This window comes from Barbatula barbatula, assembly GCF_947034865.1.
Source record: "Barbatula barbatula genome assembly, chromosome: 25".
NCBI classification, from domain to species: Eukaryota; Metazoa; Chordata; class Actinopteri; order Cypriniformes; family Nemacheilidae; genus Barbatula; species Barbatula barbatula.
Window position 1 is genome coordinate 5,724,120 of NC_136788.1, and position 25,375 is coordinate 5,749,494.

At 38.7% G+C, this 25,375-nt stretch overlaps 3 protein-coding genes across 5 annotated transcripts in view; 1 reads left to right on the forward strand and 2 right to left on the reverse strand.

Moving 5' to 3' along the window:
- The window catches only part of LOC306890760 (histone H3.2), a gene marked incomplete at its 3' end in the record, with an annotated part of 109,148 nt that overhangs the window by 80,045 nt on the left and 3,728 nt on the right, over nucleotides 1–25,375 (reverse strand). The gene's annotated exons all lie outside the window — the stretch shown is intronic.
- Nucleotides 2,810–6,435, forward strand: islr2 (immunoglobulin superfamily containing leucine-rich repeat 2). Its single transcript, XM_079450208.1, has 2 exons — nucleotides 2,810–3,029; nucleotides 3,559–6,435. The coding sequence occupies exon 2, from the start codon at nucleotides 3,568–3,570 to the stop codon at nucleotides 5,686–5,688; it is 2,121 nt and encodes a 706-aa protein (XP_079306334.1). The 5' UTR covers nucleotides 2,810–3,029; nucleotides 3,559–3,567; the 3' UTR covers nucleotides 5,689–6,435.
- On the reverse strand, nucleotides 6,956–24,494 carry stra6 (signaling receptor and transporter of retinol STRA6). 3 transcript variants are annotated; one of them, XM_079450353.1, is made up of 19 exons: nucleotides 24,307–24,494; nucleotides 24,011–24,084; nucleotides 19,760–19,848; nucleotides 18,600–18,666; nucleotides 18,043–18,125; nucleotides 17,556–17,689; nucleotides 16,632–16,798; nucleotides 16,034–16,159; nucleotides 14,304–14,374; nucleotides 13,595–13,671; nucleotides 13,296–13,357; nucleotides 13,001–13,163; nucleotides 12,487–12,562; nucleotides 11,119–11,252; nucleotides 10,860–10,977; nucleotides 10,562–10,663; nucleotides 10,148–10,311; nucleotides 9,032–9,169; nucleotides 6,956–8,230 (listed from the first exon to the last, which is right to left on the reverse strand). In XM_079450353.1, the coding sequence occupies exons 1-19, from the start codon at nucleotides 24,401–24,403 to the stop codon at nucleotides 7,980–7,982; spliced, it is 2,193 nt and encodes a 730-aa protein (XP_079306479.1). In that variant the 5' UTR covers nucleotides 24,404–24,494; the 3' UTR covers nucleotides 6,956–7,979. The 3 variants fall into 3 exon arrangements, with proteins under 3 accessions (XP_079306479.1, XP_079306480.1, XP_079306481.1); XM_079450355.1 differs by lacking the exons at nucleotides 24,011–24,084; nucleotides 24,307–24,494 and adding exons at nucleotides 8,895–8,925; nucleotides 23,195–23,302 and having other exon boundaries at nucleotides 7,404–8,230; XM_079450354.1 differs by lacking the exons at nucleotides 24,011–24,084; nucleotides 24,307–24,494 and adding an exon at nucleotides 23,195–23,333.

Sequence of the window (25,375 nt, forward strand, 5' to 3'; positions counted from 1 at the left end):
TGCACATGATTCACATTTACGCTTTTACTGTTTGTGCTGTAATTTATAGACGGACCGTGTCATTGCGATACAGAAAGGAAAACACAGCGCTTGCATAGCACCAAAAAAATTGAAATGTGAACATAGGCTCCAAATTCACATGCGATGCAGTGTGGAAAGAATCATTTATACTGGCCTCTGCAGGCATCTGCTGTGATGTCATCACACGCTGCATCCATAGCAGTCAGAAGGGTCATCTGTGTATGCAGCCGGCGATCATATACTTTCCATCTTCATGCTGAGAAGAATTCCTCAATGGGGTTAAGGAATGGAGAGTAGGGTGAGAGGAACTCCATCAGCATCCTGTTGTGGGTGCCAGCTGAGGTTGGAGCGATGGAAAATGACACTATCACGTACTTTGGCAGGTCATCTCCAATCTGACCCCTCTCTTGTTCAGGGATGAGATCCCTGTAGAGAGTGTCTAAAAAGGTGACAAGAAGTTCTGTGTTGTATGGCCCAATAATGGGAAAATGCGTTAGCACACCGTTCACAGAGATAGCAGCACCCATGGTTATGGTCCCGCCCCGTTGGCCTGGCACATAGCTCTGTGGCCGATGATATTTCGACCAGGCCTTCTGCGTTTCGTGAGGTTGAAGCCAGCCTCATCCATGTAGATGAAGCTGAAATGTGGTTCACTTGCTTCCGGGTGAATTACACGCTATATCCAGAAGACACAAAATGAGTTTTATGCGACTGAGAAAATCTTTCACGTCTTTGTGTTGGCGTGAAAGCTTACAATATGGTAATAAAGATGCTGTTTTACTGTGTCGCGCGACACTTTAATCAGATTTCTTAAATGATAACAAAAGAATGAACACAAATAGACGTGTTTTGGCTGCAAATGTGTTTATTGGACGTTTTTCTTACGCTGTTACAGCCAGTAAAACATCTAACCATGGAATGGTAATAGAGGAACCATATTGGGAAAAGCCAAATACGACAGTGGCAAGACAAAACTCCCTACGATTTGTAGGACGGATCCTTTGGAGGAACTCATTGGGGGGACTGGCCCATCCTCCTATGGCCGGCACATTTCAGACATACTGAATTTGTAAATATGGTTATACTAACTATATACACATGTTGTGCATGAATAAACCAAGATCAACCTACCCATACATTTTAACCCAATAAATCAAGTTACAGTTTAGCAGCAGCAGTTTGTTTTCAAGGGCAAAGATCATTGCAACGTCACAACGGCAAGTGTTCGTCATAACCGGGTCAGAACGTACTAGTCCAGTGTTAAAGTCACATTCACATAACTGTACGGATTTTTATCTTTAGCTTCATAGAAAGGCATTCATGAAAATGTGTTTTCTTTCTTTCGTATTAGTGAATGTACAGTTGAGAATGTACCGTATGCCCATAGGCTCTGTTGCTATAGTTACAGTTGTAGCCAAACCTCCTTAGCCATCCTTAAAATATATTAATAAATATTTCAAGCTGTCCTGTAGGTCAGGACTTTTCCTGAAAATATATCATTTTCATATTTACAAAACATTTGATTTAGGTTTCCTAAAAACGTTTTATCCACTTAAATAAATAGTTTGAACTTGTTTGATTGTTTGTTTCGATATTTTTGTGACATTGATTTTATTCAAATCGACAACAAAAGTCCGCGCACATCAATGTTATACAATAAAACATAATAAAAGCATAATTGGATATGTCGGCTGTAACCAATGAAAATGCTTCAGTGATGCATCTCTGTTTATGACATGCGTAATATTATATTAAGTGAAAACTGATGATTTTAAGAGTTTAAGACGAAACGCGTGTCAAAACTGTGAATGCAATGAAAACACGAGTGAAAGTCAAGCAGTTCATTCGAGGTTTTAAGAAAATGACTTTGAGGTTTCTAAGAAAAGTGTCTTATACAGCCGCGTGTATTGAAACCGAAGGTCGGCCTCCTGACAAATATCATCTCACATTTTAAAGACAGATTAAAAAACAGATTAACGCAAGTATGTACAAAAGGGGTTGTGTTCAGAATAAAGAGTAAAGTTTACGTTCCGTGAAAGTGTCTTAATTGTTTAAACGTCTTGGTCATGTGCTATATGTATAAGTGGTCACTAGATGGCAGCATGTTATAACAACACGACTGACCCCGCCAGTAAAACCGCAAAAATGAAGAAAGTCAGCGTTACGGACAGACGTATAGTCCGGCTCAAGTTAGTTTATTTAGCGGTTTGCACCAGGAATACCTAAACTTTAACAACAAACTCACAATGTTTGCTCGTGTTATTATTTTCCTCTCGCTTGTTGTTTTGCGCCCACAAGGCTATTTATATAGTTCTTACAAAACATGCACGTTCGCCTTCTTATTTTCTCCGTGTAACTATTGCGATATTTTTTCTCGTTGGAATATAACAGTAAGGACCTCATAAGCACATCTAATAGGCTTATCGTAAACCTTTCTGAGTTTGATGGTTTGTCGAGCAGAAGAGATCTTATGCAAATGAAAATGTATGCCATGCTATGCTATAAACTGTAATGTCACGGGATATATTTACATTTGTATTCATATTTGTAAACTTTTGTGTAGTTCGCATATTTAAAAACGCACTTTGCGTCTGTCTTTAATATAAGCGTAGAAAGACAAACAAGAAGCAGAGGGCATATGATATAAACGATCCACTGTATCTAAATTATGAATAACCTTCATCTGGACGAAGCATCCCTGTGGCTTTCATGCGGAATTGAAGGGAGAGGCTGCGCGTTCACGAACCCTCCCCTTGCACAGCGCGGGCGGGAGCGCGCATTGAATTCTGTTCGCGAGGAGGAACAGCCTCTGGACCCTCAGCATCTCACGGACACTAAAATGTATCGTCTGCCGTCTGTCGACAAAAACAGTAGCGTCTTCCAACGGGATATAAACGACAACATGGTGTTTTTGGATAACTCGTCCGAGCACTAAATATTCTTATTACAATTTCGTCAAGTGTCGTGTTGACAAAAATCTGTGCGAGTGTTAGGAATATCACTTACAGGTAAGACGATATCGTGTAGTTAAAAGTCCTGTAAAGTTGTTAAGTGTGTGAGCGTTTGGGATTGGAGAGGAATTGTGAGATTATATTATCTTGGAACTTTCAGTCGACGCTTTCGTGGTTCTGGAAAGGAAATATCCGCCGTTAATACGATGTAAATGCTGATAAGTTTAAGACATTTGCAAAACATCGATGTTTTATGAAGCGACGCGCAATTTCAGCACTCTGGACAGCGCACGGGGTCCGACAGGCGTTCTCAAATCCGTGCGCAGCCGTCCGGTTACGCAGCGGGACGCTGGAGATCAAGACGCTCGATGTCTCTTTGATGTACCTCGAGTTCTTCCAAAGAACAATTATGTCCAAATAATAATAATAATTCATGTCCATGTGTAGTGCTTAAATCTGTTCTTTAATGCGCTGATGCGCGTGCACGTCTGAATTTGCTGTATCGTATGCGTTGTTAAATTAAATCTGAGTTACAGAAATACACAAAACAGCGTTTTAATTATTCTTCACCTTTATTCATTGACAGGTGCTGAAAATGGCAGCCAAATACCTGATGCTTATTGCCTTGGGGACCGCAGTGTTCGTCAGCGTGCACGGTTGCCCTGCGCAGTGTATGTGCACGGATAAATTGAACCTTCATTTCGCAGAATGTGCCTACAAAGACGTTGTGGAAGTACCTGTCGGATTGCCATCCAACGTAAGCACCCTGAGCCTTTCGGCGAACAAGATTAAAGTGCTGAAATCCAAAAACTTCATAAACGTGACCCAGGTGAACTCTCTTTGGCTGGCACACAATGAAATCGTCACCATCGAGAGGGGCGCTTTGGCACCGATGATTCAGCTGAAGAATTTGGATATAAGCTACAACAAAATCGTCCATTTTCCATGGGAGGACTTGAAAAATCTCACTGCTCTCCAGCTGTTTAAGATGAACAACAACGAGATGATCAGTATACCTAAGAATGCGTTCGCCAACCTGAAAGATCTGCGCTCCATCCGCATTAACAACAACAAGATTACCACCATCATGCCGGAAACGTTTAAGGCTCTGGCCTCCCTGTCTCTCCTCCAAATCATGCACAACCCCTTCATCTGCTCATGCAACCTTGAATGGCTGAGGGACTGGATCAACAAATCGTCAATCTCCATCCCTGAGCATGAAAACATTCTTTGTGATTCTCCTGCCCACCTCAAAGGTACCAAGGTCACCAGCATGCCCAAACTGGATTGCAAAGCCCCGTCTGTGTCCATCACATATCAGCCAAACATCGAAAACACAGAAATCCTTGAGGGATATACGGTCACCCTGAACTGTGAAACAAAAGGAAGCCCCAAACCAGATATCACCTGGGAGATATATTCAGGAAACCAACTCATCACATTCCCTCTGCCCCCCGTAGTTGAAAAAAGAGAGGTGCCTATCAACGGGGCACCCACAAACGCGAGGTTCCTTGTGTTTCAAAACGGCACCCTGATCATCCCCCGCATGAGTAAGAAGGAAGATGGAAATTACACCTGCTCGGCCAACAACGACATGGGCAAAGACTCGCACTCGGTTCGGCTGGCCGTCACCGGCACGAAAAAGCACGCCACCAATTCCATTCTGGACACAAAAGTGCCCGGCAATTTACCCGACAAGTTCGGTTCCAAGAGCTCCAAAAACAGCGTGATCAGCATATGGCCTAAATCCGAGGAGAAGACAAAGAGCATTCCAACAGGGACGTCCCTCATTATGGTGGAAAAGGAACGAGGGGACGAGGGGACGGGCACTCTGCCATTCGAAGGCAAATGTGGTATAAACGATGGCACGCAGTACATCTCCAACCACGCTTTTAACCTCAGTCTGGATGAACTTAAACAATACACTTTTGATTTTGGGGTTATTGCACTTGAGGTTTCCGAAACGGAGGCCAAAGTTCAACTGAACCCTTTTCAGATGGCCAACGCAAAATCCGTTCACCTCAACCAACAACAAGACCTGCAAACTGTGAATAAGGAGCCTTTTAGTCTTATCCAAACCTCCCCCAAAATATCTCCTCTGGACATGCTGTATCTTTGTGTCAGCACAGGGAACGGACATTCAGTGGTGCAGTGGTCCAAGATAGAGGAGGGCATCAACGCCTATCGCTTCCGGGGACTAAACCCCGGCACGAATTACACCCTATGCCTCACCTACGGAGGCCAGGACTGTCAGATCCAAGTGGTGTTCACCACCCGAAAAAAAATCCCGTCTCTACTGATCATAGTGGTGGTTAGCATTTTTTTGTTGGCGTTGGCAACTGTACCCCTGCTGGGTGCCACGTGCTGTCACCTCTTGTACAAATATCAGGGCAAAACCTACAAGCTGATCATGAAAACCCAGAACCCGGATCAGATGGAGAAGCAGATAGCCACAGATTTCGACCCCAGGGCTTCTTTTGTGGGCTCGGAGAAAAACTTTGACCCGAGTGAGCTGGGAGAAGGAGATTTAGAGGAAGGAGACGTGGAAGGTGAGGATGCCGAGGGCAGCGTGGTGACCGAGTCCATTCCCGAGTCCCAATCCAAAACGCAGGAGGAATTTGAGGTGGGATCCGAATACAGCGACAAGTTACCTCTCGGAGCCGAGGCTGTTAACATAAATGCAGAAATTAACGGGAATTACAAACAGCCCCGTTGAGTGTCAAACATTTATTGGAAAGCACATTATAATACCGATTATCGTCTCACGTCAACTACGCGCGCGCGTTTTATTCTTACCTCACTAAGTTAGCAGTGTAAACGACGAGTGTTCGTGCTTACAATAATAATAGAGGGTTTGAGATCGATGGAATAGACATAAATGAATCATATACGTCAAGAAAACCTCATAAACCACTGTAATTCTTCTCATAACTGCATACATGTAGTTTTAAAATAGAGAATGCGTCACGAGCATTTCACTGTATCATACTGAGGGAAATACAACGCTTCTCACAGCATGTGCGTGTCTGGAAAATAATCCAGTTCACCTTCATAAATTTGTTGTAATGTGGGATCCCGAAATGTGTGATTTTTACTATCTTTGCAAACGGGTGCTTTTAAAATCTATCGCCTACCGATTGACTGAACGTGTCCTTCCTTTGAGGTAGACTACTTGTTCGTGGCATGTCACACAGAAGTATTTTCAAGTGTGTTTTGTTAGGGTACTATTATAGACTGTAGATATTCAGTGTCGATTTGTGATGTAAGCCTCTGAAAACGATGTTCTCTCTTTTTATAAACATAATGGTCCGTTTTTTCCATCGGTCAATGCGACACCGAGCGTCCAGTAAATTGACGCATAGTGACTTGTTTTGTGTCTGACTGTCCACTGATGTTGTAAAAATACTTTAATCTTGAAAAGATTTTGATATGATTTTATGTACGTGCCCTTAATAAAATATTGAACAAAAAAATGTGTTCGGATTTTGTTTGGTTTGCGAAGACAGAAAGGAGTTTTAATGAAATGCTCTCCAACATGAACCGCATTGAACGCAAATATTATTCTAAGCTAAGAGATTGTAAAATATCGAAAACATATAAATGAATAATTTTATAAATATGAAATATGCGCCTGTGATTGGGCGTTGGCAAGGACAAACACCCTTTATAAGGAGCGCAGGTAAACACCTTTATTCTGTCGTGCGTTTTATTTTATGTAAGTTAAGAATATATATTAAGTCTAATGCATGAATAATTTCGTTAATATTTCTATTCATAGAACGAAATCTTATATATTCAAGCTTTATCTCTTTAACTGCTATACGCAATTTAACTCTTTAAATCATCTTAGCGCACGGTTTTTGTGCAGTTTTCATTTTAGATGCATTTCGGTTTTCTTTAAGCCTAGTTTGAGGAATTTACTATTTTATTTGCTCTTAAAAAAGTGTTGAGGAGAACAAAGGACTGACATGAAAACAACTGCGGCATTTGTCCAAAAACACAGTATTCAGTATATTTTTATTTTCACTCCGTTTCTTTATCAAACATTATACAATATTAAACGAATGTTTTAGTGTAAAAGGAAACCCTTTGTTATTATTTCTTTTAATAACAGGGGTCAGTTGTGGCCTGGTGGTTAGATCGTTGGGCTTGTGATCAGAAGGTTGCCTGTTCTAATCTCAGTATCAGCAGGTCATGACTGAAGTGCCCTTGAGCAAGGTACTTACCCCTGATTGCTCTGCAGTAATGTGCCACTGTAAGAAAACTACTTGTAAGTCGCTTTGGATAAAAGCGTCTGCCAAATGAATAAATGTAAATGTTCTTTATAAACGGTAAATAATGGAAATTAGTTTCATCAAATTGAAGTTTCATCAAATTGATGTTTCGCAGAACCCCAATCTTTCTGTATTCAAAACAGGGAGCATTCAGATTCGCGTTTAGATGTATTTAATATTCATTAGGTAGCAGAACAAGATATCTCAGAGAGAATAGAAACAAATCAAAATTAATTGTCAAATGTAACAATGAAACAGACGTCATACTTATTTTTAGAGATCAACAACCATAACGACAAAATTGCATTAGTTATTATCATATATTTATGAGAACAGACACGGATCACACCATAAAGGACGTTATAGTTGTCTATATGAGAAGAACATTTACATCACTTAGAATCACAAAGAGTGCAAAAATGATGCATTTGCGCCTGTACATTCATAAACAGTCCCATTAACCTCCAATAGAGCGCTTAGATGAGACTTCAGTGCTAAATTTCCTGATATGCTAAATTCGACAAACCTCGCTCACACAAGAGACAAAAGACACAACACACGCTTATCAGCATCCATCGATCGTGCAAGAGACCTGTTTCCTACAACTGCCAAAGTTCGTCCTGAGCCACCGAGCTGTATGTGCACTTCTCTGCTACACCAAAGCAAATAATACTATCATGAATATCTGGCCAGCAGCCTTCGTGTATTGAGAGGCTGGGGTGGGGATCTGTCCTCAGTTGGTGGCAGCGCTTTCAGCACTCTTGACAGGCTCCTTGATGCTGCCGTCTTTTCTGCTGCCTTCCTTGGTGGTCCGGCTGAGGGCTCCGTTGATGAAGCTCTCAGAACTTTGGCGTTGGAAGTGTTTCCTGGAGCCCACCAATGATGGGTTGTTGACCAGCGTGTAGAGGAGCTGCCAGTGCGCTCGTGCCCGCTTGCTGTTGGACACCTTATTCTGTTTCTTCTCTTGCTGGACCAGTTGGATTCCTAAAATATAGTAAATGGTTATGCATGCAAATCAGATCAAATGTTGTTTTGACATGCATCCGTGTATCTGAAGGTGTTTGTTGGCTAATACATCAAGGTTTCTTTAATGCCGAGTAAACACCATCTGCTGCTCATATCATCTTCGCAAGGTCTATCAGAGAACTGTCGTGTCCACCCTAACAGCTCTGACTTGAAAGGACAGACAAATACGAAGCTTTAATTTGATCTCCTTTCAGATATAAGAAGGACAGATGAGATTTGAGTTACGGATTGATCAGCCTCGTCCGGTACGGGCAGTGAATTTATGAAGGTGTTCACACTATGAACCCAGGCGTGTCCCGTGCGACGAGTCTGATTGAGCACTAGTGAGCCGAGGAGAGTTATTGCACATCAGGGCCCAATTTATCTGGACAAATTTAATCATTGCGGGTACACTCGCATGCTGCGTGCGAGGCAATGTGATGAGGCATTTATCTCAAAAACACGGCCAACCGACTGTCTGCGCAAGAAAAATCAAACATAGATGTATATCAATTCTGCCATCATTGAATCACCCTCATGAGTCTTACTTCAGTGGAGCACAAAAGAAGATATTTCGAGAAATGTCTCGGTGGTTTAGTGTCCATACAATGGAAGTCAATGGGGTTTAATGTTGTTTATTTACCACCATTCTTTAAAATATCTTCTTTTGTGTTCTGTTGAAGAAAGAAAGAAAGAAAGAAAGAAAGAAAGAAAGAACATCATTTATTTTGGGTGAGCTATCCCTTAAAACTGATCACTGAACTGCTCAAGAAATACAACCTTCTTCAGCTTCTCGGATCCTCTGTGTGGAGAGGTTGTCATGTCCTGTGGTTTGCAGTAGCAGACCGCAGAAGGCCTTCATCACGGGATGAGACTGGCTGACCTCAATCTTCAGGTAATGAGCGTAGCAGCGGTATCCTGCCGAGAGCACCACAGGGGTGTGAGACGAACAAAGAAAAGACAATCTACGTCCATATAAGAATCAGGCTGACTGATACAAGTCTTCATCTGCAGTAGATCAATCAGAAATACAGATACTTGTTTTACAAGGGAACATTCCGTCATCAGTTACCCTTGTCATTTCCTACCTGTATGACTTTCTTTCATCCATGGAACAGAGAAGAAGATATTTTAAAGAATGTTGATGCACCCATTGACTATTGTATGGACATAAAACCAATGCAAGTGAACATTTTCCAAAATATCTTGTGTGTTCTGCCGAAGAAAAAGAGTCATACAGGTTTGAAATTACAAGAGGGTGAATAAATGACGACGGATTTTGATTTTTGGATGAACTATCACTTTAAACTAGTCTTGTTTTTATTTATGAAATCTCAAAATCTTTCAAAGTTCCAAATCTAATATCTGATTGGAAGCTACATTTGATGACACGGTCAAATAGCCAATCTATGCAAATCTGCAAATAAAAAAAGTGCATTTATATTTTCTTAATCACAAGAATAAGAGACTGAAAACGATATTTAATTTTATGCAGTTTTCTTTTTCTTTATTAAATGATGTTTGCTATAATACAATGACTTAAAGGAAAAGTTAACCTTCAAAATGAAAATGATGTCATTATTTACACTTCCGCTTGCCGTTTCTAACCTGTATGACTTTCTTTCTTCTGCAGAACACAAAAGCTGATATTTTGAAGTATGTTGGTAGCAAAAAACCATTGGTCCCCATTGACAATGGTTTAGAATAGAAGTCAATGGGGACCAACGGCTTTTGGTTACCAGCATTTTTCTCAATTTGTTATTTTGTGTTCTGCAGAAGAAAGAAAATCCACACAGGTTTAAAATGACAACAGGGTGACTAAATAATGACAAAATTATATTTTGTTATTTTTTCATTTTTAACCTATATGTAGTGTTTATTATTTGTTTACTGTACCTGGATCAAAGGCCTCAACATTGCGGTTCAGAAGACTGATATCCAAGCGTCCAAAATGAACTATGTTGTAAAGTGCAGTGATGACCATTCTCCAGATGCCCACCACCACACCCACCATGACATTAACCAGAAAGAAAATATAGCTGAGCAGAAACAGACTCCCTCTGTGAAGACACAACAAAAATGTTATTTAAAACCTGTATGACTTTCTATAGAAGATATTTTGGAGAATGTTGCTAAGCGAACAGCGCTGGCCCCCATTGTAGGAACAGAAAACCACTGCGACCTTCTCAAAATATCTTCTTTTATGTTATACCGGATTTGAATGAAACTGTCCATTTAACACATCAAAGTAAATAAACTCATTACAGGAACAATAGCCGTGTTAAAACAATGAATGTATGAGTTCCAAACCTGTTGTTCAGATCTCGTGTTCCCGCATCCTTCCTGATGAACAGAAACCTGGTAGTCACATGCTGGATCAGGGCAGCCAGGAACAGTGTCAACCAGAAGGGCCTTCAGCGAGGAGACAATGAAAGTGTGAAGCCATCAGAAGAGGCACTTATCTAATTGCTTGGATTTATGGCTTTTTATGCGAAATGCCCCATACGAAAGGTTCAGTGCTGCACTCAAAGAAATCCGTGGCTTCAGGGGTCGTGACCCTGAAGACACATGTCATGAGGTCATCATTATCGTCCGAAGTAAAACTCACCACATTTTGCCAATAATACGGAACAGAAATAGATTATTTCCGTAGAGGATGGGAATGATGACCAGGAAAACGGCAAACAGAATGCAGATGAAGAATACCAGAGTTTGAATCGCCATACCTGCACATGCCGAAAAGATGCAATGAGACATGTGGGGAACAAAATGTCAATAAAAAAGGCATATGATCACAGAACAAAGACTGAGACGATAAATATATTTGAAATAATTGAAACACCATGAGCTCTAATCTGTAGTCTCACCTAGACAGAGAAAAGCTGCCTGATAGCTGGTGAAGCCCATCCAGCAGACCAGGGTGGGTCGAGACGGCCTTATGTTCCTCTGACAGTTATAAACATTGAAGATGTCTCCTCTGTACAGTCCCTTTAGATTAGACCTACAGAAAAAACACAGATACACCATTCAGTGGTTAAAAGACTCGTATTATATGCGGAAACATGTGTAATGGAGGCGTCTCTTTATTAAGAAGGAATGGAGTTGAAATTGCATGTCTTGGAGTCAACTGCTCATAATGAGATTTAAAGACTCGATTTAAAAAGACATTATTGAAATCTGCTGTTCGTGACTGTTATTACCTCACACTCATTAGAGTAGGAAATTATTTTTGCCTGCTTCACCTTCGGCTATCTCTTATTCCTAATAGCCGTAGTCATTTATGATCAAGAGAATATTGTTAGTAATGCATTTACATATGTGTGCATGTGTAAATGTGAATGTGAGGAGACAAGTGACGGCCAATAAAAAGCTGGAAATATAAGAGTCTCTTTTTAGAAGCTCTTAATACAATAATTATCAGTGGGGTCTCAAAATGAAAATCAATCTGTGTTGCCAAATTGTTTATTTATATCATAAACATAACAATTAAAGATAAATGATAAAATTCATGTTAATTATTCAAAGTATTTAAAAAGTAAACCGTAAATACATTTGTACCCTAGTTTAGATGTAATTATGTCATTTATTAATTTACACGAACGCTTCGATATTTTAATATCATGAATTAGCATACTCGTCCCTGACCATTCTGTTTCTTTAGAAATGCAGTTTATCAAACTCAAAACAAGCTATTTAGAAAGCAATTTCTTGTGTATGCAAATGTTTTGATGAAATTCCCCTGCTGTCCTTCTGAAACCTCCATATTTTATGATTTTTATGTTTTTCCATAAATCCTTATTATTAGTCACCCTTTATGTTTGTCACCGGGATTTGCAAAGCAAAAAAAGTATAAAATATTGCTTGTCAACATTGACATTGAATCATCACTACGGTGTTTTTTCCATTTACTGAAAAACAGCTCATTTGGACATCCGATGTTTCTGAAGGACGGCGACGATATCATCAGTGTGACCATGTTAGATGTCCACACGAGCAGTTTACACATTTACAGAAATCAGATAGGAAAAAGTTGCAATCTTGGAGCAATCGAAACACATAGAAAAACATCCTGACTCATGTGTTCATAACTTGCGCATTAATGTGTAAAAAAAATCTCGAAAAGAACAAGCAGAATATGAGCAAAATAAACCTATATTACATTGAAAAAAGAAAGACACTTTCAGGTAACTGATTGAAACGGTGCATTGGGATAGATATAAGGTATCTGTAGTGACCTGTGCAGGACCATAGATCTCATGAGCATCAAGAGGTTAACCAGGCAGGACAGGGTGACCGCTGACACGTAACAAACTGAAAAACACACACCACAGTCACATGAGCTGAAGAGGTTAATGTCACAAACATGAACACGTTCATATGGACTTGACACACAACCTCAGCACTTTTTACCATTGACCAATTGAAAAACAAGTCCTGCTACAGTTCAGCGGTCTGCTTTGCTGACCTCTACATTATTTAGCCCTGTGTGCGGTGATTTACATGGGTATTTCAGTCCAGTGAAAGTGGATGCACACAGAGCGGATGCTTCTTTATGTGATTACATGGCATGCCGTACTTTTCTCAGTCTAGATTAATGAAAGTGTTTTATCAACAAACTCTTGTTACTTGTCAGACATCAGCGCATTTGACATCATGAGCAAAACAGTAACTTGTGATGCCAAAATGACTTATAGATTTTATGATTTTAGTTTTGTAATATTTTTTAGTCCATGCACGTTGTACACTCACCTTCCACACACCACATATAGTACATTACAATCTTGACCACCTCCTGACGGTCGTCTGATAAAACGATGTTAAAACCGGCCAACAGGTAGGCAATGTTTTCATCCACTCCTCTACGGACGATGTGAAGAGTGGGCACAACTCCGGAGATCAGCAAGAGCGCCATCTGAGACATATATGCACATATGAGAGAATGAAAACTGCTTGGGAATATTAAGGTATAACTTTTCTTCCATTTAAATAAACTAAAGACACATTTATTCATCACTTTCAATAAAATAAACAAGCAGGTGTTTACCTGATAAAGAGCAATGAACGCCACAACCACGGATATTGCCAGTTTCAAAGGGAACCTAAAAACTGTAGAACGACCACAAATTATGAATTTGTTAGTTTGTTCATTCACTCGTTCATTCATTGATTCGTTTGTTCATTCATTCACTAGTTTGTTTATTCCCTCCGAGCGTAAGCTTCCCGTCTCTCTCATGAAACCAACACAGAAGTGACTTAAACTGCAATTCATCAACTGGCCGCTAGAGACTGGCTCTATAACAGAGTAATCTACAACATCTGCAAACATTTAAATGCCATAGTTACCCTCCTCTGGTGTGTAGATGTACGATTTAACAGCTTCTCTGAGTCTTTCAAACAGTTTCGGCTTTGATGTGCTCGAACTGAAAGGCAAGAGATAACAAGCAAAACATTTTCAAATCATCATACAAATCTGTAAAACTTGACATCTAAGGCCTATCTTAAGTTTATAGTCACATATATCTTCCTACTCATGATGTCTCTGATGTAAATGATATTTTAGTGTTACCTATGTAGAATACAATGGAGACAAACATTAAAAACATTAAAATTTTGCACATGAAGACCTTTCTGATATTTGCTTTGCTTTTGCATGAAGAAGATACATATCTACCTCATTGCACGGATGATTGCCATTCACTATCTACAGGCCTTTGCATACTTTATCCATAAGTGTATGTGGAGTAAGTGTGATGGGTGACTGTTTATCAATGGAATCGAGGAAGGAAGTTACAGTCCATCTACACAACTACAGGCTGGTTATTGTGTAGTACAGTAAACTGCTTCACATACCGTAATGGGAACAACCTCAGCTTAAATCTTCCAGTGGAACTACACGTCCATCATACGGTTTCACTAACCTTTGCATGATATTCATCTATATGTGGTGTATTAGGTTGAATGAACAGAAAATCTCAGTTGATGGATCACCTTTTTTAGGTTTCTTAAAGCTTTGGGTTATTAAAAACAAATCATCCCTACCAGGAGGACTCACCTGACTTTGGTGGGCTTTTTCTTCTTGAGAATCTTCTTGACATAATCTCTATAATAACTGCTGCTCAGGTCCTGCAAATAACATATAATCAATAAATACAGCACAGTAAATACAGCTTAAAAGTATGACAATTCAACAAAAAAAGGTTACAATAAACTTGAACTATTTGAGTTGGAGCTACACGAATGATTTGTGTGGTGTTAAGCTAGCAAAGGAAACATCAGAAAATATAGAAAAATCACTTTGTCAAACGCAATCAAGTTAAACATACAGTTAATTAACTGGTCATAAAGCAAGAGATTTGAATAAAGTAAATTAAATTGAATGTGTAACAAACTTCAATACAGTTTAAGACCCTACCGTATATCATTTTAGACCCTACTGTATATATATTTAGACCCTACCGTATATAGTTTAAGACCCTACCGTATATTATTTTAGACCCTACCGTATATAGTTTAAGACCCTACCGTATATAATTTTAGACCCTACCGTATATAGTTTAAGACCCTAACGTATATTATTTTAGACCCTACTGTATATAGTTTAAGACCCTACTGTATATAGTTTAAGACACTACCGTATATAATTTTAGACCCTACTGTATATAGTTTAAGACACTACTGTATATAATTTTAGACCCTACTGTAAATAGTTTAAGACCCTACCGTATATAATTTTAGACCCTACCGTATATAGTTTAAGACACTACCGTATATAATTTTAGACCCTACTGTATATAGTTTAAGACCCTACCGTATATAGTTTAAGACCCTACCGTATATAATTTTAGACCCTACCGTTTATAGTTTAAGACCCTACCGTATATAATTTTAGACCCTACTGTATATAGTTTAAGACCCTAACGTATATTATTTTAGACCCTACCGTATATTATTTTAGACCCTACCGTATATAGTTTAAGACCCTACCGTATATTATTTTAGACCCTACTGTACATAATTTTAGACCCTACTGTATATAGTTTAAGACCCTACCGTATATATTTACATAGTGTGCCAAAACATTGTGTGGCATGTACACTGTACAGAATATTTCCTTTAACGTTACATACTTTTTCTGTTATTTTTTCAGATTTTTCACGTAAATTACAGATTTTGTATGTATTTTTTTACAAAGGTAGAAAACCATAAGATCACAAATTATAATTTTTTAGAGTTAAACTATATAACTATATAAACTATAATTACAGAACAACAAATTTACAAGAATTTTACAAGAAATGTAATGTACAAGAACAGTTTTGTTATTTATAAAAGGAGCGCGCTTATTTTGTCACATCTTTCATAGTTGAGACATGTTGTGATGCAGATTGTTCCTCTAATTTCCCCAAAACATATTTGTCATGGTGATTAAAGCTGAATAACAATCACATTGTGTTTTTGCTGTTGTGTAATATTCTCAGCGAGTCAAATACAACCCCACTGAGCTGCTTACAGCGATTAAACAAGCGGAATGCAGGTGCCAAGTTCACAAAACCTCCTCCAACCTTTCCAAGATTAAGATGTAAAAGCAGTTTACCCAAAATTATATACATGTTGAACATGTATGACTTTCTTTAAACACAAAAGGCAAATTTAGCTATTACTTTTCAAACGTTGAGACTTTGGTCACCATTTGTTTCAGTGGCATGGAAAAAACACTTACAATTAAAAATCAATCTAAAACCCACACACCCAAACTTTCTTTTTGGAAATATGGTCTCTCACCTCAGAGGCATTGGTTGTCTCTGAATTCTGAAATCCTTTGAAGAGAAGCAGTGGATACTGGAAACTGAGGAAGGCCAGGCAGGCGATTTGAGGTAGACTGCTTAACAGTGTGTAATATTTATAGATCTGCAGATACAGCGAAAGAGCAGCACGATCAATGTCAAATAACATCAAATGTGTGTAATCATCCGTCTGTCTATACCCATATTACCCACAATTCCTTCCATTCGTTGTCTATGAAAATCAATCATAAAGTTTCACAAGGAATTTATATTACAAACTAAACAAGGCCTTTTGTTTCAGCCTAAAATATAAAGGCTGTCATCAAGAATCTATCCAGCCTGTTTGACAATCTCTATCTGCTTGTTCCCTTGTTAGTGTGCAAAATCCATGCAGTATAGGCTAAATAAAACCTTCATTGCTTTCCCTAAATCTGAAAAACTAAAGTAATTCGACACGGAGAGTTCTCGAAGCAGAACAAATCTTTTGAAGGTTTGACTATTCATCAGATGAAAAGATAAGGTTAACAAAGCTAAGCTGAAACTGAGGAAGACAGAATTTGTAAATGAAATGTGAAGATCCATGTTGAAACTCATACCTGTGGCGTTTGGGGACAGTCCACCTTCTGCCAGACCAGAACCCCAAAGTGGGTCCATGATAACAGGCTGCCCAAGACGTAACCAACTTTGTTATGTAGCGTCCCGCACGCCAGCAGAGGATAATACAAAGTGGGGTAGTACAACAGGGCCAGAATCAACCATAACTCTGGAATAATAAACAACAAAATAATACAGTTTTAAAAAGAAGAAAATATATTATCTAATTTCAATCAAATTATTAACTTAATAGTAAATATGTTTTACACTTTTGTTGGTAGCCTATTGTTTGTAAATGTGAAATATTTAATACGACTTTTAAAGAAAGTTTGTTCAAAAATATACATTTTCTTGCCGTTTCCTCAAACACTTACATAAGGCAAATACAGCTTTATCTGCTCTATTAAGGCTCTGCTCGCCAAAGAAACAAAACAAAAAAATGCAGACGATAATCCAATTACAAAACACAACTGAGAAGGACTAGCGGTTCAGAGGGAAAAAAGACCAGACAGGGTGTTATTTTTCATCCTCTTGTGTGAACTGAGTCCACGTTGGGCAGGTGCCATCTTGTGAATAGGCAGACTGTTCATTTGATAGCGCCGATGTAGAAACTAGTGATTTTCCCAAACACTATGGTGGCCTGAAAACTTAGTAAAGGTTTCATCATTGAGTTACAGTGTGTGGAATACAATCCTTATTTTATCTCCACACAAACAAGAAGCAGCAGAATGTGTCTCCATGTGAAATGGCGCTGAGACCTTTTTACAGAAACAATTCCCTTGGGAAAAGATGGGGTTAACTGACATCTTAGTAATGGGTCATAGCACGCTTCTTTGGATTTGAACCAGCAACCTTCTGGTCACCAGCGCTGACAATAAAGCCAGGTAATAGATTTCACAATTTCAGCAAGAAAGAAATTCTTGTACCTTTGTTCACAACATCTTTGGTGAATGGTAGTGGATGGTGACTGAGGACCATCCCGACCAGCTTGCAGAAGAGAACACCGTACACAGCAACAGCGAGGCCCTTGTGTTGTGTGTGGTCTAAAAAGTTTACAGGACTAAAGACAAAATGCGCAGAAGTTATAAAACAGGTTCGCAAAAAACTAAACAAAAAATGCTCAATTGTGGTGGGATAAAGAAAACAGGCTGTAATCTTCACTTTTATTGAACATTTATTTTATTTAAAACGCATTTATGTTATTCAAAGTTTCTTTGTGATAAACGGTGATCATTTTGTATAACATTATACTTTTTCACTCTCTTTCATCATTATACATTTTTTTGATACTGTACCTTTAAGACTTACAGTACCTCTACACAGAATCAAGTTCAACATCTTTAATTTTAAAAGAGCAAGAAAGACGCCATGTTTTTATGATGCGTTGCATGGTGTGTAAACGGACATACTCACCTGAGTAAACCTGTGACCCCCCTCTGATTATCACCCAACTTCTGCCGTCTCGCCAGGACAGCGAGGACCAGCATGACCACCAACTTTAAACACAAGAACAAGACCGTTTGTCACTCCTTATGTCCGTCCCATCATCCTTCAAACCACCGACCCATATCAAACTACAGCACATGCTCGTACGGGTCTCACTCAGAGGGCAGAGGTTGAGATCATCGACCTGTAGTGACCCCAAACATTTTTAGGAAGAGTGATGGCAGGTGCTGTTTTGAGACCACATGGGTCCATCACAGTCAATTAGTACTTGTCTGTTTTCATGCAAATCAAAGGAAACGAGCCAAACAGAAAAAAAACCTGTTTGTCAGTTTTAAATGAAGTGTTTTTAATAGAAAGAAATGAAGGAAATGATCCTCTGGTGTGGACACTAATATAGTTATCAGTTTAGCTCTGGGTGGTTGCTAAGAGGTTGCTAGTAGGCTGTTCTAAATATTTGCAACATACAAATATATAAAAGTCAGAAATAATGACAAAGCATAGTAGGTTTATCTCACAGAACTCACAGATATGGCAGCGATGCATATGTGAAATAGACCTTCATCTGCTGTGGGGTCACACGGTGGGATAATTCTGAAAATTGCACAAACACACAGTATTTATGATAAGCTGCTGTGATTCGGGCCGATTACTCAGCCTGTACACACATTCCCATGCATTGGACCCTTACTAACAAGTGCACTTCAACCACTGAACCACCTCAAGCGCAGATTATTCATTTAAACCGATTGTCGTACATAATGCGACTGACGTAAAATACCAGCGCAATGACCCCGCTCGTGTCTCTAAGCAAACTGGAATGCTGGGATAGACTTACAGCTGCTATAGTTCACTGTAAAGGAAATATTCGGGAGCCGGTTTTGGTTTTGTGAGTAACGGAGGAGGTATTGGACAACGCCGATGTGTGACGTTTCATTGTTTGATGTCTTGTAACCTGAAATCCAGCCGAAAAGTCTCTTGCATATGTGAAAAGTATGAGAGACGAGATCAAAGTCATGAAATCCGCATGGATTACAGTGACGGATGGGAATATCACTTTCAGCAAATATATGATCTGAATTGTTTGCACACCTGTAGACCTGGAACCATATAACGTTCAGGGAAAGCATCAGTTTAGATAATGACCAGCAATAAAGATAAAATCTTTGTTATCTAGGTGAAATCAAAATGAAGTTAAATAATTTATAAACGCATGCATAACAGGGTAGTTGGACATTTTTTTAAACTTTATTTTAAAATTTAAACTATTTAGGAACTATAAAGAATTATTTGGAAATTAAGCAAGGAATATTAATTCTTAAAAAAATCATATTTAAAAAACATATTGTAAATTAAAACAAATAAACTTAAAAAATGTAAATTAAACGTATAGATGATGAAGTTACATAAAGACAAAGAAGTGAACTTTTTTTGTACTTCAATTTGTTATTTTGACCAAATTCCATTTGTTAAAAATATGACATTAAGTACTCCATTAAGTATTATTTTCGTTTAAATTTATAAATTCCTAAATACTGCACATTTTCCATACTAAATTACCTGCAAAATCACTACAATCATCGTATCAGAATTTCAATTCACCTTCATTGCAATAAATTGTATAAAATTAATCGCAACAAAGTTTCAAATATTAACAAAAAAAATCAAGAAAACAAAAACTACTTACTCGACTGGAGGCTTAGTTGGCACAGCATTTTTGGACCCTTCCAAGTAGTCATAGTAGTCGTTCCCAATTTCAGCACTCATAGTGCCAGCCTATGAACAGATCGAAAGTGTCAATGACTTCCAATAATCAAAAGAAGTCTTGCACACTCCTGTGGGACGCAAAGAATGCTCCGGCTTCTCCAAACTAAAAAGTTTCCTCCAAAGTTTGCCAGTGCTGGTTTGCACTCTTCAGTGTCTGAAAGTGTCCTCGTTCAAAATCCCCCGTTTTGGTGCCCAATTACTGTGGCCGAGAGCTGTGAGATCCAACGTGACAGGTCCCTTTCTTCAGCATGCCAACCCAAAACGTCTTTATTTCAACTTGGATCTTCTTTTCAGTTGAGGAATTACCACCACAGAGAGAGATCGCAATGGAGAGAGAGGGAGAGGGGTGTGAAAGAAAACCAGCGAGAAGTGTTCCAGATATGGGCGGCCGAACACTCCTGCCACCCGTAGTTTTTAGGGATTATGTGGACCTCAAAAGGCTGGACTTATAAAACTGTGTGGAGGATGGAAATGTGTGGGCCGGAGTTAATGGAGGTGGAAGCCGCGCTGCCTGCTCGTATATTCCACTGTGATAACAAGGAAATTCAGATGTGTGCACTTCCATTGCAGTTATCAGGATGTGGAGATTCCCAAAGATGATTCAACGTGTGAGATAGAAGGAAATCATTTCCCTGAACTACACAGTGACACACATGTGATGAAGCAACAGGTTACACTACATTTGAATCAGAGACAAAGGAGTATTTTATCATAAAGGGCTGAGCGATGTACTGTGGAATCTCAATATCCTTTAGTTTTACTTGATATATCTCAAATATGTTTTTGTTTTACTGTAAAGTGTAGAATAATAAAGCGATTTTGTAGCATCCTATTAAAATGGCTATATATACAGTACACTAAAAATGTAGACCTAATGTAGTTTTAATTTAGGCAAAATGTTGCTCATATGTCTATATTAGCACTGTTTTGATCTAACATCAATCATGTTTTGTCTGATTTATTACAATTTGTATTCCCATATCATGGTTAAAAGTTACTCTAATGAAACTATGGTAAATTTGTGGGGGCTTTACTGTGAATACTATAATTAAATTATGCTTAATGTAGTAAAAAATATGATTAATTTTCACAAGGGCTTTATTAAGTTAACAGATGCACATTTCAGGGAATTGTTGAGGGGAATTTTGATTTAATGTATCAGATTCTTATTCGTTTAGATTCCTAACCTTTTGATTCCGAATTGGAATTGATTTTCAATTCCCAACCCTTATCACGACTGCCCTATTCCACATCTTCATCTCGATATCTTATATTTGATATATCGCCCAGCCATAATGATGACAAATAAATAATAATAAAGTTACTTTAGCTGAGACTTTAGATAACTGTTAAACTGTATACAGTCTAAAATAGTGCTTCTAAAATCCTCAAACCCTCTGAATAGTCATTTTTAAGATTTGCTAAGAGAAAGTTGTAAAAAAGAAATCTACTTAAATTGAAAGAGGAACCAGAGCTGCAAAACTGTGCCAGTAAGCAACTTGCCAGAACACCCTAACTACCACATATGAGAAGTGTTTAAAAGCACCTTAGCAACCACAAAAACACACTCTGACTTTTGCATAGTGAATAACACTCAAGTTTCCTTAGAAAATATGCAAATCTTTTCATAAGATCGCCACTTTGCATCTTAGCAACTGGTTTTAAGTCTTTTTTTAAATAAAATAAGCATATAAATGCCTTGGATTACATAACATTGAAAGGATCTGGAATTGAGACCGGACAGAAGATCAAATTTAATTCAGGTTTTAGATTATAGTCAAAAAGTTCTTTGTCTAAAAACCTTGGTTTTACGCAGTACAAACTGACCACGCCCCCATGTGTGACCCCACGCCATTACTGGTGTGTGTGGACCTGGAGGTTTTTGCAATTTTTCTCGCAGCATTAGGGCTGCAACGTTGCTCTCATTACGCAGGGATTACAGACAAGTAAATGAAACAAAAAATCCTTTACTAACAATGCTGAGAACATTCTCAAATCTCATTCCTCCTTTGGTAGAGCAAGGCTAACAATAAAAGTCTCTGAACAAAGAATGATTTCGAAGAGCATCGACTACATCATGGAAATGGGCCTGAAAGTTTATTTATATCAGGTTCGGAAGGGTGGATGGGTTCGTTTTTATAGATAAAAGTACAATACTTGTGTTAATAGTCTAAGTAAGATTCACATCAGTTAGCATGTTGGAGGAAACAAATGATCCCAACAGAATCACACTACACAGCCTCATCTATGAAGACATGGACCTCCATTGTGGGAGGCGTTTGAAGCGGTGTGCTCACACGATCTATTCTGGCTGAAATGGGATCTTGTCAGTGTCCATTGAAGCTCATAACAGAGATGAATCTGATTAAAGAGCCAACACTGCACGGCTAAGATGGATGCTGCATGTAATGACTTCATATCAACCACCATCAGTCAAGGACCCTGGGGAAAACCTCGTCTCCATGGAGCTTACGTGACTGGACCACTGACAGCGGAGCATTTAAAGAAGGATAATGATAGTTAGGTGGCAACTCTCCAACTGCCTTAGTCAACAATTTACTGGATTACAGTACATGGGAATAAAAAATATATGTGTACATTGGATAAAATATGCATCAGTGATCTGAATGGATGGATGGATGGATGGATGACAAACCTTAATACAACCACAACCCCAATATTCTAAACAAAATAAATATATTAATTTAATATTTTGGAAATTAAATTATTAGTCAAAACGAGCCGCTGGAACATTTGCAAGATTTTGACAGGCAGTTCTACTACAAAATACACGTTTTTATTTCACAAGAGCATTTCATTTTTTTTTATCAAAACAAATGATGACGTCACTTCCTGTCAAGTGTAGTTTAGGCATTTCTCATATCCAATTAACAATTAATTAAATGGTACGATTAAATGAATCGAGCACATTTTAACCGTCAAAAGGGTAAAGTTAGATTACTTAGAAAGACTATACACGTTTCCTCACGTCCACCTGGCATCGCTAACTGCGCTGCGCAGACCGATCCGAGCATGACATCAAATACCGCGAGAGCGACTCGGTCCCATGACATTTTTCTCGCGACACTTGGTGTCGCACGCCGTTCAGTCCCCTTGAAGTCGAATGCAACTTTTAGACAAACGTCCATGAGCACGAGACGGTAGACCTCTAAACGTGTTTAAGTGACGTTTGGTCATAACCGGCAAGTGTCTGAGATGACTGACTGTTTTCAGACCGTGTTGAAGATCTGATGGGGATTCATTATTAGCGAGACGTGAGTAACGGAGCTCTGTCTGTGTAATGGAAACGCGTATTTGAGTTTAAATGCATTGCAAATGATGTGGAGCAACTTACCATGTGGCAGAGTGGACACGTGGGCACAACACACACCGTTCACTGACACACCTGACCCTTACAGACACTAATGAAGGATCATCTGCACACCTCCATCATCACCACATTAAATGTGCGTCTCTGATCATATCCACTAGAAGAATTCACGAGGTAATCAATAATGTAATTATGCAAATGGGTTATTGATTTATGCAATATATTAGTTATTTTCAATTCAATTTTATTTATATAGCGCTTTTCACAATTTGCATTGTTCCAAAGCAGCTTTACAGGGGAAAATAAGAAAAACACAAAAAGGTCACCCCAGTACATGAATAGTTTAACATGTTATATAAACACCTAGTAAATAATATCTAATGTCAGCAGTCTCCCGGTGGTTTATTTAGCATATTTGGCATTAAGTGAATGCTTGGCTGAAAAGATGTGTCTTTAATCTAGATTTAATTTTTGTTTTACTGACGTGAGAGTATAGCCTTATTTTTAACATACAATCTGTACTTTTTATTTCACTTTAAAGTAGAGAAACAAATTCTTGTAAAACCCATTTTTTTAGGTTTTTTTGTAGTATTGCTGTCATTTTTTATTAATTTGTTTAAATGTATGTTATTGTTAATGTATGTTATTGTGTTATATTATTTGCCAGAGAAGATCAAAACAGTTAATCATGTTTCTTAAACATTGCTGAATGGCTCCATATATCATAGATTTGTCACATTATTGCCGTATGCCGTCCGATTTGTATTTTATTGTTTGCCGGAACCACATTTTACAACATTTGCCCTGTTTCCAAAAGACTATTTATGAATGACTTCTTACCTTGATATCAGGTGGACCTCGATTTCTCCCACCAACCTTCGCTCCGCAGAAATGCCTCGGTATCGAGTAAGATCCTTCAGGAAAATGTATAAATAATGTTTAAAGGCATCACAGACTTGTTTGACTTATTTACAGCTTTTCTATAAGCATGTGTTCAATGTTTTCACAAAGGCTAAGGTGAACACTCCTTGCACTCTCTGCAGACTTTGGCCTCCTTTTGCAGTGACCGCAATATCTTGGTAATGAACATCGGAAGAAAAAAGACACAAGGAAAGCGCTGTTGTGAGATAGGGCACCTCTTGGCAGAAGTTCAAAGCAGCGGCCTTTGATCACTGATACGAAACACCGTCGCCAGAAATTGATACCTGCTTTGCTCTGTGAATGAACCCGCATGAACACAGAATTGAAATGTAAACGTGTGATGTTTGCTTTATTTTATTGCCATGTGCATGCATTGCACACATATTGAAATGTGCCACAGTGCAAGGCATTATGGTTTATAGCACCTTTAATTGTTTAGGAGACCAATAGCCTTGCAACGTATGTTCGGTCTTTAAAGCAAGAGGAATGGCATAAGTTCGGTAGGTATAGCAACAGAACAAATCTCATACAATATATAGGCTCCTATAGGCAGCACAGATCACTTGCATTAAACTGTGAATATTTGTAAGTTTTATAAATTAATCTCATTCGTATATGTACAAATTTATGGTCCAATAAACTGCTTTCTAGATTGAGAAGGTCCCTCCCCTGATACGACATGGAATTTTTAATGTGGTCTTTAATACAAAATGTCACCACAAACCCATAACTCAAGGTTATAAGTTGCGTTGTATGGGTTTTTTATAGGGTTCTGAATAAATGACCGAAACTATGACGTCTGTCACAGCAGAAGCCAAACAGGTGACAGATTCGGAAGCAGGTGAGGGATTCTTTGCCATATACCCATGAACCAGTGCTCCTCGTATGAGCAACATGGCCCTGTATTGGGTCCAGAACAATTGCACTGTCTGTTTTATTCAGTGGCCTTCCAACAGACCAGACCTGCCCGGTTAAGAGCCATTGAGAGAGTTGATCCACCTGAAGTACAAAATTTGTTACGTGATCCATGGAGCCTTCAGCATTTTGTGTCTTTTATGCTATTTATAATTTTGTAACCACAGATTTTCATAATATTGTATTTTTATGCTTTTTAAGGACCCATATAATCCAGATACAGACGATGTGAACCCAACCTATCCAGATCACACACTTCTACTGAAAGTCTTCATTCCAAATTGATGGAAACATTCCCATCCCCCTTTCTGATTGGCCAGCCTATATTTTCCTCAGACGACACACAGTTACATCATTTGCACACACATG